Below are 13,129 nucleotides of genomic sequence, written 5' to 3' on the forward strand. Positions count from 1 at the left end.
GGCAGTCTTCGTGGCCACGTCTCACTGCTTAGGAGGAGAGCTGCAACGCTGGTCTGACCACCGAACAACGCATTTGTTGATCTTTCGAGTGTCACCGCCGCCCCTTTGGTTAGAGAAAGGAGCACAGCAAATACAACGTCCTGTTCAAATTTCTTTGTGCGTAGAAAACTTTTTTTTCTGCGTCGGAGAAAAAACAAAACAACAATAACAATAACCACAGCTGAGGCGCTGCAGTGTCTGAGATGTTCCCACTTGGTAGATCGAACGTAGGGAGGAAGGTGAGTACACAGAACTGACAGAGATTTTTCTTGGGACTCGGGAGGGGGCATCAGCTTCACATTTGCACATTTCGCACACTATGTCAGTCGAGACATTGGCGCATCGGGGCTTCCTGAAAGTGCCTCGAAGAAGAGCGAGGCGTGAAGTGAGTCTCCCACCCCTCGTGTTGGTGAAGAAAGGAAGGGAGAACGACCTCATGCATTTGGTCGTCATTTTGGCGTTGCTGCGGCCTCGCAATGTTTCCCCTCCTTGTTGAGAAAAGAACCTACTTAAGCGAAAGCTCGATGCAGCAGTCCAATCCCAGAAGAGTTACATAACAATAACCGGTGCATTCCCAGAGGTCTGGCTGACCCCCCGGCCAGGAGGATGCGCACATAACATCCAGATTGCAGAAGAAAAAGCAATTATCTAGGAGATCCGAGTGTCCTCCCAGAGGTTCAAGTGCACCCAACAAGCAACGAGAACTGCGAGGCTCAGACAATGATGCCAGGGTTTCGTATACAATGAGGCGTTCACGGACGCGTACGATGGAAAATTCGTGAGAGCTGAGCTCGTGGTATGGCGCGCGCCTCACGTTATCCATCATTCTCTTTTTCCCTCGTTGCTTTTTTTCTTCTTCCTCACAGATCGACTTCCCCGATACCCCTGCTCTTTGGGCGAAGCCTCCAAGATCCGGCAGGATCCCTTTTTCGATCTGCGTTCAGGTGCCGAGGGATGGCCCCTTCACCCCCTGCCATGCATATGGAGCTGGTGTGTGTAACAACAGATGCTGAACGAAAACAACATCGGGCGATTGGAACTCATGAAAAGCAAGAAATCGGAGACTCGCGATGCACCCTGCCGTGGTTTGAGATCATGTAACTGCCCGCGACTCCTTTTGCGGGTGCGAGGATGATGGACCAACTGTTGTTGGGGTATTGCCGCTCAGACCATCATCGGCATTTAAGATGAGTGTGACTGAGTGGTCATGAGCGACTGTGAATAATTTCTATCAGATATGATTTAATGGTGCTTTCTTTTTGACAGATGTCCCCGCATGTTCTTGTGGGACTCTTGAATAACTTGTCATCCCTGGCACAAAGATCGGGAATCTCTCGCTTCGACTTTGCGCAATCGCTTACCCATTCCGTGGTAGTGGTTCCTCTTGTGAGACATATGAGTGATCGCTGACAGGATTTTTCCATCCTCTGATGAGAGAACTATGAGCCCGTGAGCCCCAAGGGAGGGCCCTTCAAGGGTCCCGGTAGTGCTGGGCGACGGGGAACAGCATTCCGTGTGAGACTCTGCTTCCCGAATCGTCTCCAATAGCTCGATTCAGGCATGACAGAATCACCTGAAAATATGATGCCCGATCTCGGTTGCCCTATGCTGATCTCGTATTTTGACACAGCTTCCAAATTCTTGGGAGAGGGATGACGCCTGTCTTGTTCGATGACATACTGTCAGGGTTCCGATTCCATGGTTTGTGAATTTTACTTTCCACTGACGGGCGGCTGCAGATTACTCGATCTGAATTTTCCGAAAGCATATTATCGGTGGTTGATGCAAGGGACCGGAGCGTGACGGGGAGCCGCAGCCGCCCTCCCGTCGTCCGGTAGAGACTCGGCCACGGGACGGCAGTTCCCGAGTGGATAATTACTCTGGGCCGTAATAATATCCTCGAGGTCTCGGTATGAGAGTTTTGGTACTAAGAGAAGCTAATATGACTGCGAATCTTTTGCCCGCGTGAAACCATCATCCTCAAACCATAAAAATGTGAGACAGTGAGAAATTGCAAACCCTACAGAACGCACAACCCAACTTGATCAAATTGCTACCAATTTAAACTAACTCCTATCGATGGTCAAGAATAGTAAGAGACTGTTCCTCTCGAGTCACGAGTGCCTTCAGAAACATTTCCACAGTACATGTGGATGACACGTAAAGTCCATACGTCCATGGTCAAATTACGCCGTAATACGTTGGATGAGTAGACCATTGCGTTCAAATGGCTCGTTGGGCCTCCTAAAACGGTTTTGAAGAGCAGCAGATGTTAAGCGTGCCTTGTGAGATTCAATCATGGAACATCAGGTTTGGAAGATCCATAGATCTCAAATTTATTACTCGCGTCCACTTCCAAGCATCTTTGAGATTCATCGATGACCTTTACCTAATTCCTTTTATTCTTCAACAATGGGTCTAGATCCAAGTTTGAAAGGGACTGATGCGATGCCTTTGTCATGAAAACTGACAGACATTCCCGCTGCTACTTTTAGTGAGGCAATATGGAAGGCTGCAGATGTCTTTGTGGCCCGAAGCTGGAAGACTGGAGGAGCTCAAAGATCGTCGTGATGGACCATATCTAGACTAAACTTTCGTTAGAACCCAAGAATGACAGCCAGAATTCAGAGAAAACATCTCGTACAATCCGTGATCTGTCGGTTGAACCTGTCCTTTCGATGGGGACTGAAGGCAGGTGACGCCATCTTTCCTTTCAGGTCCCGAATCACCTTAAGTTCGAAACGCAATTTGGTTCAATATGTCATGTTTCATTTGAAAGTTGATTCAAACACATGATCAAGGAGCCGCGTTGTTCAAATGTCACTGGTTTCTCGATACTTCAAGTCTTCTCGTCTGCTATCTGTGGGTCCATCTTTAGTCTGCCGAGTACAGACAGAAACTTAGGCTGATAAGCCAGGGTTCTAAACAACCCGAAGCTCTTTACAAGTAACATCGTTGTAGAATCCTGGAGTAAGAAATTTTAGTAAGACGTGGTAATCTTCGTCGGTTCAATTTCAACCCCCCTCAGATCCCAGCCTACTCTACAAGATAAGGCACTTATGTGGGTAACAGAAGTCGGTACAAGAGGGAGTTAACTGCGTTTTTGAGATAGCTCCTTCTTCCTTCCACTTCTGCTCACAAGTCACCTTATTTAAAGCCCAGGAATAAGTCGATACATCTCACAGCCTCAACATTGTGAGCACTTTGATTAGATGGAAATTGGGGCCTAGCCCCTATTGCAACTTCACAATCGCTGCCTTCCATACAGTAACTTACTCAACTATCCATCTGAGCTCTGTGAAACAAAGCGGTCCATCTACCAACGAACCGTCTGTAAGCAACTTTCAGAATACCCTTGCACATTCCATCCAATTTCGGGCAATGCTAGGTCCTACCCTGATTCTTGGACATGGTGACCTCCTCAAATGTGCTTTTTAGGAAATTGTGCCCTATGTCACTTTCACTTTCATCTCACCTTCAATGCGAATCTCTTTACCGGGTGCCGTAATTCCTCAAAGAAAGATGGATCTTTGGTCAAGTTCATGAAGGCCGTAAATGTTGATCTTACTTGGGGAGCAATTCCCTCAATGCCTTGAAGCTCCAAGCCTTCACTTTATTGATAGGCAACTCCTCAAACCTGTCATCTGACATCGGGAATTCTTTCATCTTCACTCTGCTGTAAGGTATGCTTAGGCTTCAGGCCCACTATTCGGACTTCCATATCCAAGGCTTCAAGCCTTTTTGCTATCCTTCATAATCTCAACTTCACCTTTGGTCCTTACACAGGCAGTCCATCCCCTTTAGACTAACACCATGTGCCTGATAGCCTCCCGACCGCCCAACGACCTGTACCTTCCTTCCACCCTTCATACCTGCCTCCTTCGACCTGCCTGATGTCTCGAGCCGCCCTGAACCGCCCTCGAACCGCCCATCCTCCCATTCTTCATCATAAAACCTCCTCCTCCATCCCGGAACCAGGCCAATTCCTCTCCTTCCTTCATCCAACTCATGGACAACCAATATTTCGCCTGAAACAATCATCCTGTTTCTTCCTTTGCTCATCAAGTCTTTGAACTCTGTCACCAATCGGATCAAATGACTGACTGTCATCTTGCCGAGTAAACTGTCATCAACAAAGTGCACGCAGAAACTACAACTGTTACTTTTGCTGTTCAAGACACATACCTTCGTTACATCGGTCCCTAGTAAGTCTCTTCACCCAGAGAGCAGGCTTCTTCCTTGTACAATTCCAAAACAACCACACTCGCAGCTTCTTACCTCAACTAACATCAAGAAAGTTTACTGTCTAACTTGTCAACTTCACGATGGCTGGTTTCGATCTTCTCGCTGGATCTCCCGAGCACACTGCTGCTGCTTACCAGGCTTTGGTCAATGCTCCTCGGAATATTCGAACGCATGCCAACGCTACTGGAGGCAACGATGATCAAGCTATTCTTTCCAGCTCTGTCTATTGCCCGGGTATTGCCCGGGATGCTCACCAGAACCTGACCAACCATCAAAATGGCAGCAAGCACTCCAACCACAGATTGGTCATGGATCCTGCGATTGAAGCGAATTTGCTCCAAAGCATGGCCCGGATTGATCTCGCCCATACCCGTGCCATTCGGACTGATAGCCATCGCACCATCGTTGGAAGCGCCTACGTTCACCCCCGAGTCGGCTCATCCTCCAGCCATGGGTCTTCAAGCACCGATCGGCTTTCCATCTCGTCCGGTGCCCGCCAAGGTCCAGCCTACTACAACGCCACCGACTATAAAGCTGGCGAGAATACGGGAATCGATAAGGGCAAGGGCAGCGAGAAGACCAACTCCTCTCCACCCACCACTATCTCTCCTGATTCCACTTCTGCAAACGTCGGCGGCTCCAACACCAAGACTCAAGGCCAGAAGCTCAATGCGCCAGATGGAACTCCCGAGAGAGCCCCTGGCTGGGTTTTGCCTCGTTTCCGCGGCCAAGCCATGCCTGTTCGAGAGCCCGTGAATGCTGGTGCCCAAAACAACTTCCCAGGCGGCCCTCGTGCGAGTTTGGCTGGTCAGGTGCAGCCACAGCCGCGGCAGTCTGGCTCCGAGTCAAGTCGCAACCGAGTTTTGATCCCTCAGCCAGATGGTGGAATGCCGTCAACCCATCGCAATGGCACGAAGCCCATGAACAGCCAAGCTCCAATCGGCACAGGTCGTTGGGACCATCATACCCTGAGGGAGTTGCTCACTCCTCAAGCCACGTCTATCTGGGCTCAGTATGAGCCTCGACCTGCGGTTGCTCAGAAGGGCTTCCAATCTTACGCTCCAGTTGGCGAGTTTCGGCCAATGAACGCCGTCACTCGAACATTCTTCCGCCCCGAGTGCGATCCCCAGAAGGATCTCAAAATGGCCCAGGGTGTCTCGGCTAACTATAAGGGCGATGCTTTGAACCCGCGCAACCTTTCGGATGACATTCCGGAGTGCAAGAACGTCTCCTTCTTCTTGACCAATCTCCCAGCGGACGTCACCTACAGCCAGCTCCTGGGTCAAATTCGCGGCATGGGACGCGTCTGGGCCACTGTGATCAATCCTCCAGATGGTCACGAGCATTTCACCTCGGCCGCCAAGTTGGTGTTTTTCGAGCTGGCCGCGGCTCAGCGCTTCTACGCTCACTGTAGAAACCCGGCCCGTCGTCTCATTATCAGTAGCTACGCCGTCAAGATTGTTCGCAACCGGGTTCGAAAAGCCGAGGAAGACATCGGCGGCTACCACTCTCGTGTTCTCGTCGTTACCGGCGAGTTGTCCTTTGTCAACAAGGACACTCTGCTGCGTTACTTCCGCACGAAGCTTGATTTCGACACCGAGGATGTCATCGCCCATGTTCAAGATCCACAAACCGGAATGGGAGAGCTTGAAATCCGGTTCGCCTGCTATCGGAACCAGTCCGAGTCTGCTCGTCAAGCGCTGAGCAAGGAGTATCCTCCCGGTGCCACCCTTCCAGATGGCAGGATGTCTCCAATTTGGGAGCTCAGATACGGTGTCGACCCTTGCTCAATCTGAGAGCTTGAAGTGGTCACCTTCTCAAACCAGTGAGATCAGTGAAGATAAAGCTGATTAGGAGGTTTATGGGCAGTCACTTAGAACAACAAGCACGGATCGGACGGACTGGAAGTCACTTACACTTGTCTTGGGAGGGAGAAGTTCTGGATTTTGAGTTGAATTGGTAATGAGGTACCCGGGCGTTCGCTTTTAATTTGCTGCTGGGCAGTTGTATCATCGCCGACTTCGGTCAATAGAGGTGTTGGGACAATGGCTTGCTAGGTAATTTGGTTGGGATTTCTTCAGATAGTGATGGGGCTTTCAGGATGGACACAGATACACGGATAGTCATGGAAGTCCTCCGGCAATGAATCAATTTTTGTTTCTGCATTGCGCTCAGTTTATTCTCCACTCATGGATCGTGACACTCATTCAGCGGCGAAGTCGCCCAGGGAGTTACAAAAACCCTCAGGGGTTGCATCTTGATCGCTCCTTGTGGAAGGAAGGATGTTTGACGATGACATAAGCATGAAATCTGCAAGTGGTCTGGGGAAGGAATGAAACCCCCTGCTCTTTCCTCTTGGAGCTGTACATATGTGGTCCGTGCGCAGGGTTTTGACCCATCCAATTGGGCAGGCTCGGTGTGACGCAACCCCCACACCTTCCTTCGTACTCGGTGGTGGCGGCATTGAATACACAGCTTCTCACCCTCAACTTACCTCCACCACTTGATAAGAGAAAGACATTAGGGCTTGAGGCTCATGGGAATCTCACCGAAGATGAAGGAAGCTGATGAAATCTCAGGAACCTCATTGAAGGGACCCAAAACCTCTCACAAGCGGAAGGATACGGCCTCCACGAAAGTCAATCCTGCCAAAGTATCTCCGGCTATGAAAAGCTCAGCACAAACAACGATGGCAGCGACCACGTCAGAAGGGCCAGTCGTCGACAGCTCAATTTTCACAGTCATCAACAGTGATGGCACAACTTCCTACTACACAAGCACTGGTGAGCTGATCGAAGGCGAGTTTTCAAGACACACCGAAGCCACAAAGGAAGTTACCGATAGCGAGCGTGTCACAGCAAAGGGCGCGCTCAATCTACGCTCAAAGAAGACTGAGAGAATGAAGCGGAAACTTGAGAAGAAGACTGCAAAGTCCTCAGCTCGCCGGACAACTCAACTCCTTGACCTTCCCAATGAGACTCTTGTCGACATTATCAGCAACATGCTTCCCAGCGAGGTTTTGAAGACTGCCCAGACCTGCAAGACACTCCGCAAGCTCATCCAACACAACGAGAAGCTTCTCTCGCGCAAAATCATCTCTCAACGATACCCAGTTCTTTCCAAGTGCTTCAGGCTCCCAGTAACACTCGACGAGATTGACCCAGAACTTCACCCGGTCCTCAAGAATGATGCCAGAATCGACATGCTCGGTATCCACCGGCGATACGTCCACATCCCTCAACCGGAGCCCTACGTCTTATGCACCTGCCTCACCTGCGTCTTGCGCTGGCAGGCCTGCTGCATCATTGTCGACTTCAACAAGTGGCGCCCCAATCTGGACTCCGGGGTTCCCATCACTATCATGCGTCGGGGTCAAGACGCTTCGTGGAACTTGGTCTGGAAAGACAAAATTACAGAAATCGTGCTCCATGCCATCCGTTCCCCGCTCGCCTACGCTCACCTCCTCGAAGTCCATCTCAACAACACCTGTGCCGCGATCAAGAGGCAGAGAGCGAACAAGGGTAACCGCCGTCGCCACTTTGAGATGTCCGAGGCCGACGCGGAGTCCCTCACAGACGCCTTCTTGGAGGGGAACGGCCCGCCCACCATCGATCTCCCCTACTCGCGGGATAACTATTACATGCTCGAGGCGTACATGCCCGCCAGAACCTGGCTCAAAGACGAAGAGAAGTGGGTCTATATCCCGGCGGACTTTCACGATAGAGACCTTGATTGGGTCGCGAAGCGATGGGGTCCGGAATGGGGCGTCACACATAATCGGGACAGGCCTAACGAGCAGATGATGGGACCGGCTTAGAAGGCTAAAGGAACCTTGATTCTTACCGTACACATGCCATGTGCCACGCTCGTCATCATCCGACGGACTATAACGGCCCGCTGATCCCTGAGTCGGAGATGTGCAAGATCAGCGTGGCCCACCCAGGCGGCAGAGTTGAGGAAGTTTCCTTCGCTCTGGCCCTGGTTTAGAGGCAGTTTCGAAGGTTCTGGGCGGTTGTGAGGGTGGTTTGTGGTATGAGGGGAGGGCACTGATCTTTTGGTACCATGGACTACCTTACCTAATGGGAAGCGGGCAGTGATTGGGAGCTCCTAGAAGGGAGGTCTCATTTGTCATACGACTTCACATGAGCGACGAAGATAATGGTTACGATGAGTACAATGGATTTCATTGAGAAAAAGAAATCGGGCCACTAAATAACCTTGTCGTTCGTGTCTCCTTCGGACCCTCCTTGCTGTCTTCCTGACCTCCCTCACTATGAACAAAGACTTGTCAAGAGCAAGCACAGCCTTGGCTCGTCTCTTCCATAGCCTCACAACCGAGTCTCGGGCCTCTTCGTAAAAACACAATCCAACTTTGCGGGCTTAATAATTAGCTGGAACTTGGCTTCTTCCTCAAACGTCTCGCCGTCTTCTCCAGGGGCAAATTCAAAGTCATAGTTCCAGAGAGTATAGGCAATGGTTAGCCGCAGAACGTTCCAAGCCAGACGCCTTCCTACACAGTCATACCGACCTGGACACCACATTGTCAGCTGTTCCATTCTTCCTATGCTTTACGCGACATATCCTTACCGTAGCTAAAAGGCAAGAAAGCCCTCCGGTCAATGACCAATTCTGGGCGAGTCGTCCAGCGCTCGGGTATGAACTCATTAGGGTACCTCCAGTACTTGTGGCCTATAGTGATTATCAGCGATCAAAGTTTGTACATCCCACGCGAGTTTCTGGACTTACTTCGATGATAGCAGTGGATTGGCGTACATAAAGTCACGTCTCCAGGGATGTAGGTCCCATCAATCGTTACACCCTCCGACGGAGCCATTCTGGGCCCATTGATCGGCGCGGGCGCATACATCCGAAGGGTCTCGGCGATGACAGCTTCAAGCAGATCAAGCTTATTGAGGTCCGTCACAGCGAATTCCCCTTCCAAAGTCTTGGAGTGCATAGGCGCAATCTCTTGGTAAAGACGCTGACGGAGTCCGGCGTCGCGGGCGATGTAATAGAAGGCGTACCCCAAAGTGCAGGATATTGTGTCTCTGGCCTTTAGTGAGCATGTGGATTTCTCCAAACAAGAGTCCCCATATATACGTACGTCGCTCCGATGAGGATGGCTTGAGAGTCGGAATACATGATATTGACATTGAAGAAAGACTTTGGTTTCTCAGACTTGTAGTCGTCGAGGAAGTACTTCAACATATCGTGAGACTCATCAGAATCAACCTGTCCAGTCATCAGCCATACTTCCTCAAAAGTTCCTTCAAGCAGGCCTTAACTTACGGCGATCCTCTCATCCACAAGTCGAACCCCCAAATCCTCAAACTCCTTTTGCATACCCATCCGCGGCAGCTTCGCCAGGAACACCAGCGGCCAAGGCGTCTGCCCCAGTCGAGCGCCCAACTTGAACGTCGTCTCGATGAGGTCGAGCATCCTATCCTCTCTGCCGTCTCGGACGGTACCGAAGTCTCGGCCGTAGCCTACACGGCCCATATTGTCAAAGGGGATGAGTTTCGCGTAGTGCGAGGCGTTGATTGGCTTTCCTTGGACTTCTTCGAGGCGAGATAGCCAGGTTCGGAGGACGGTGCGGGTTTCTTCTTCGTATCTTTCGAGGGCTGGAGGAGTATTAGCATATTCAACCTTTCCTTGGACAAACTCCCTGAAGATTTGAGGCCTAGTGGAATGAGAGGGGAAGCGGCATCACCTTTGCTTCCTAAAGCTTGGTCCCAGACTTTACGTCTGTCACGGTGTGCCTCGTTGTGCGAAAGAGAATCCAAGTTCAACTCTCCCTTTGTCCTCAAGGCGTCGTAGAATCCGGTATTTCGCTTGGTGCACTTTGTCTGTGGTCCGTGGATCTTGGTGATAGCGTCTAGGTTGACGACTGAGATGTCGTTGGGGCCTGGGGTCCTGTTAGCTGGTACTCAGCCTCCATTATCACCAGCGCTGGCTCGAGTTATTGGGTCCTCACCAACACGCACGAAATCTCCGTGCTTCTCGTGCATCTCGAGATATTTTTCATGCAATTTCCAATCTCTGTTGAGCCACATGATGTAGGGCTTCATAATTCTGGCCGGAAAAGGACCGGGGAACCGGCGTAGAGGGTGGAATATTAGGCGGTATACCACGATACTGGTAAATAGGCCTGCAAAGTAAGAGATGGATATTGCAAGATGCGCCGTTGTACCCGTTGCGAATCCCAGACTTGTGACGGACTTGATGAAGAGAAGCATCAGTGCGACGCCGTGGATGACCAAGATATTGAACACCTCCATGCTCCTGTGCCCGCGGATATAGTAGCCCCAGTGTGCTAGGAGACCAGCTCCCGCCGCCAGGGCGCAGGATAAGCCGATTCCGGTGCCCAGTGCGGCGCTCAGTGCAGATAAAATGTTTTCCATAGCGGCGTGTTTTCACGAGTCACTATTGCTTGCGGGCCTTAGTTATCAACATGTCGAGCTGTGAGGTGTTCAGGGCGGTGGAGCTTAAGTATATCGTCCGCCTAAGCTTTCCCCCTCGGGTGCCGAGGCCAGGTTACTTCGGCCGTGCAGTATCCAGACCATCTGATACACCAGTTGCAGTTCCGTCTTGGGCGACTTTGGGGTAACGCCCGAAGGATGTTCTCATGGGGCAGCCCTGTAATATGTGCAAAAGTTCGACCGGCGGCCCGTCGGATACCAGAGACTAAAGGTACCTAAGGCACTATTCTAGAGATTAAATGCTGCTTTCTGGCTGAAGCCTTTGCTTCTAGTATGAAATGTAGAGTTGGGTGGTAGGACTTCCCCGCACCTCTACCACAAATGATGCTGTAGAGAAGTAGAGATTGCGACGACTGAACGGGATCTAGATTCCGAGAGAAGGGATTAGCTCCTCGCACTTCCAAAGGTTGGGATGTTGAGAAACGAAAGGGATGCCTCATGGTTTTTTGTTCATGCGGTGTCGTCCACAGTACTGACAATTCTCACTTTGGCCTCGAGTCCTTTCCTCGTGCTACAGCATAGCACGACAAGTGATAGCAGCGATAGAGTGGGCATTCGGAAAGGGTGTGTACGCGGTGAGGCATGTGGTTTGGCTCTAAGTACCGTAGCTTTCTCTGGCTCTTCAAATTCCCCCTTGAATCTTTTCACAACACATCACCATCGTCTGCTTAAGGAGGTAAATTTTGAGTGTGGTCTCGATAACGACAGTGCACCTTGGCCTTGAGACACACGAAAAGGCATGGCAATGTATTCTGACTGCGCAAGTTACCAACGGCCCGTCGGAACAATCTAATCTTCAGCATTTTCAAGGGAGGCAAACAGCCATCCCGTGCGAGTGCGAACTGATCAGACATGCATGTGGTTTTGTGCAATGACGTAAGGTAGTGTGTGTGTCTTTGATGTATGTCGATTACTAATCTGATTGTTGAAACTTTGAAGCTTTGAAGCTTTGAAACGCCTGTGCCCTTGAAATCATGTTCCCGCCGTGGTATACAATTCTAATGCATGCAAATCATTCCGTAAAAATCGTCGTAAGTCATCCCCGAGTCTACCAGCGACCACCGCGGCCTCCCCATCCTCCACCCCTACCGCCGCCGCCGTATCCATGTCTGCCGGGTCCGCCAAAGCCGCCGCCGCCGAAGCCGGGTCGGGGGCCGCATGGTCTAGGTCCACCCATCATGCCGCCGCCGTGATGGCCGTGGTGGTGGGTCTGTACGATAACTGGGCGGGGGCCGTAGCCAGGACCGCCGTAGCCACCTCCGTATCCTCTGCGTCTCGACAGGCCGAAGCACATCTTGTGTTGTTTGCAAATATGGGCTGAAGGTAGTTGAGCTTGCAGGTTGTGAAGATTTCGTTGACTTTAGGTCTGCCGCAGGTAATTTGATTGTGCGACTTTGTCGTAGTTGGTAGTTGCAATGTCAACTGGTAGGTTGAGTGTTGGTTGGAAGTTTTTGAGTTTGGATTTGGTTCTCAATGAGAGGCTCAAGTGTTCTTGTAATTGTGGTTTGTTGTGATGATGAATAAGACAATCAGTCATGATGAAGGGGAGAATCATTCCACTTTATAGATCGCCTGCTTGATGCGTTCATCTGCCCAGCATAGTGCTGCCAGACCCTTCGTGCGTCATTTCGTCCCGACCGGAGAACGCTAAGTTGCCAATGCCCCCAGCCTACACTAGGATAATGGAAGCAACTTGGCTCATGTCACCATGTCATGAGGGGCCGCGCAATCGGTCTCCGCACGGAAGACAGCGAAAAACCTAGTCCCACGTCACTGAGAACGCCGCAACCAGCGCCCCCAAGTCGCTAAACGGCTCGAGCGGCCGAAGGCGAAGCCTTAGAAGAGTCAAGGTCCATCCCAGACAACGTGATTGTGGCTTTAGGTGCTGAGCCACAATGCCTTGTGCTGTTGTTGCTGGACCTCGGCCAATGCCGAGCCACACCGAAGGGCCCCGTTGAAGAATCCCGAGGTGCCGCCACATTCCGATACATTGGTGCGGACCCGAGCGTCTTCGTGGAGTGACCAATTGGGGCGCCGTTGGTCTTCGGCGCCGGATGGCCGGCATGGTTTGGCGCCGCATTTGGTGTGCCAAGTTCGCCGAATCGGCTTGGTGCCTTGGCTATCGTCTGTTCTTGGATTTTCTTCAGCTGCTATGTGTTGAATTGGTCCCTTTCTACGGTTCTTGCTGAGTAAAAGTTGCTGAGAAGTCTTGAGTCGAGTCGTCCGATGCCTCGGTTTCCCTTCCAACGTCATTCTGGAGCTGGGCCTGTTGACTCAGAAGTTCTAGAACGTAGTCTAAAGACTTGCGGATTGGCGGGATCGTCGCTGGGGCACAAGCGATGCTTGGATGCACTCTCGTGCCTTGT

The 13,129-nt window shown here is 51.2% G+C and overlaps 6 protein-coding genes across 6 annotated transcripts; 3 read left to right on the plus strand and 3 right to left on the minus strand.

Annotated features, from left to right (window-relative positions):
• Window positions 1-4,364: 4,364 nt before the first annotated feature.
• On the plus strand, window positions 4,365-6,080 carry CTAM01_05410 (uncharacterized protein; the record flags this gene model as incomplete). The annotated part of the gene is made up of 1 exon (XM_060521440.1): window positions 4,365-6,080. One exon carries the CDS (start codon window positions 4,365-4,367, stop codon window positions 6,078-6,080), a length of 1,716 nt encoding a protein of 571 aa, XP_060383654.1.
• An 893-nt stretch (window positions 6,081-6,973) lies between these two features.
• Window positions 6,974-8,101, plus strand: CTAM01_05411 (F-box domain-containing protein; the record flags this gene model as incomplete). The annotated part of the gene is made up of 1 exon (XM_060521441.1): window positions 6,974-8,101. One exon carries the CDS (start codon window positions 6,974-6,976, stop codon window positions 8,099-8,101), a length of 1,128 nt encoding a protein of 375 aa, XP_060383655.1.
• A 511-nt stretch (window positions 8,102-8,612) lies between these two features.
• On the minus strand, window positions 8,613-10,685 carry CTAM01_05412 (L-ornithine-N5-monooxygenase; the record flags this gene model as incomplete). The annotated part of the gene is made up of 7 exons (XM_060521442.1): window positions 8,613-8,812; window positions 8,872-8,973; window positions 9,031-9,332; window positions 9,389-9,516; window positions 9,574-9,905; window positions 9,995-10,189; window positions 10,259-10,685. The coding sequence occupies 7 exons, from the start codon at window positions 10,683-10,685 to the stop codon at window positions 8,613-8,615; spliced, it is 1,686 nt and encodes a 561-aa protein (XP_060383656.1).
• A 490-nt stretch (window positions 10,686-11,175) lies between these two features.
• On the plus strand, window positions 11,176-11,487 carry CTAM01_05413 (uncharacterized protein; the record flags this gene model as incomplete). The annotated part of the gene is made up of 1 exon (XM_060521443.1): window positions 11,176-11,487. The coding sequence occupies one exon, from the start codon at window positions 11,176-11,178 to the stop codon at window positions 11,485-11,487; it is 312 nt and encodes a 103-aa protein (XP_060383657.1).
• Window positions 11,488-11,811: 324 nt separating this feature from the next.
• Window positions 11,812-12,057, minus strand: CTAM01_05414 (uncharacterized protein; the record flags this gene model as incomplete). The annotated part of the gene is made up of 1 exon (XM_060521444.1): window positions 11,812-12,057. The coding sequence occupies one exon, from the start codon at window positions 12,055-12,057 to the stop codon at window positions 11,812-11,814; it is 246 nt and encodes an 81-aa protein (XP_060383658.1).
• Window positions 12,058-12,522: 465 nt separating this feature from the next.
• CTAM01_05415 (uncharacterized protein) lies at window positions 12,523-12,843 on the minus strand (the record flags this gene model as incomplete). The annotated part of the gene is made up of 1 exon (XM_060521445.1): window positions 12,523-12,843. The coding sequence occupies one exon, from the start codon at window positions 12,841-12,843 to the stop codon at window positions 12,523-12,525; it is 321 nt and encodes a 106-aa protein (XP_060383659.1).
• Window positions 12,844-13,129: the final 286 nt, after the last annotated feature.

The sequence above is a fragment of the Colletotrichum tamarilloi genome (genome assembly GCF_030869305.1).
Source record: "Colletotrichum tamarilloi strain Tom-12 chromosome Unknown Scaffold_14.1, whole genome shotgun sequence".
Classification (NCBI taxonomy): domain Eukaryota; kingdom Fungi; phylum Ascomycota; class Sordariomycetes; order Glomerellales; family Glomerellaceae; genus Colletotrichum; species Colletotrichum tamarilloi.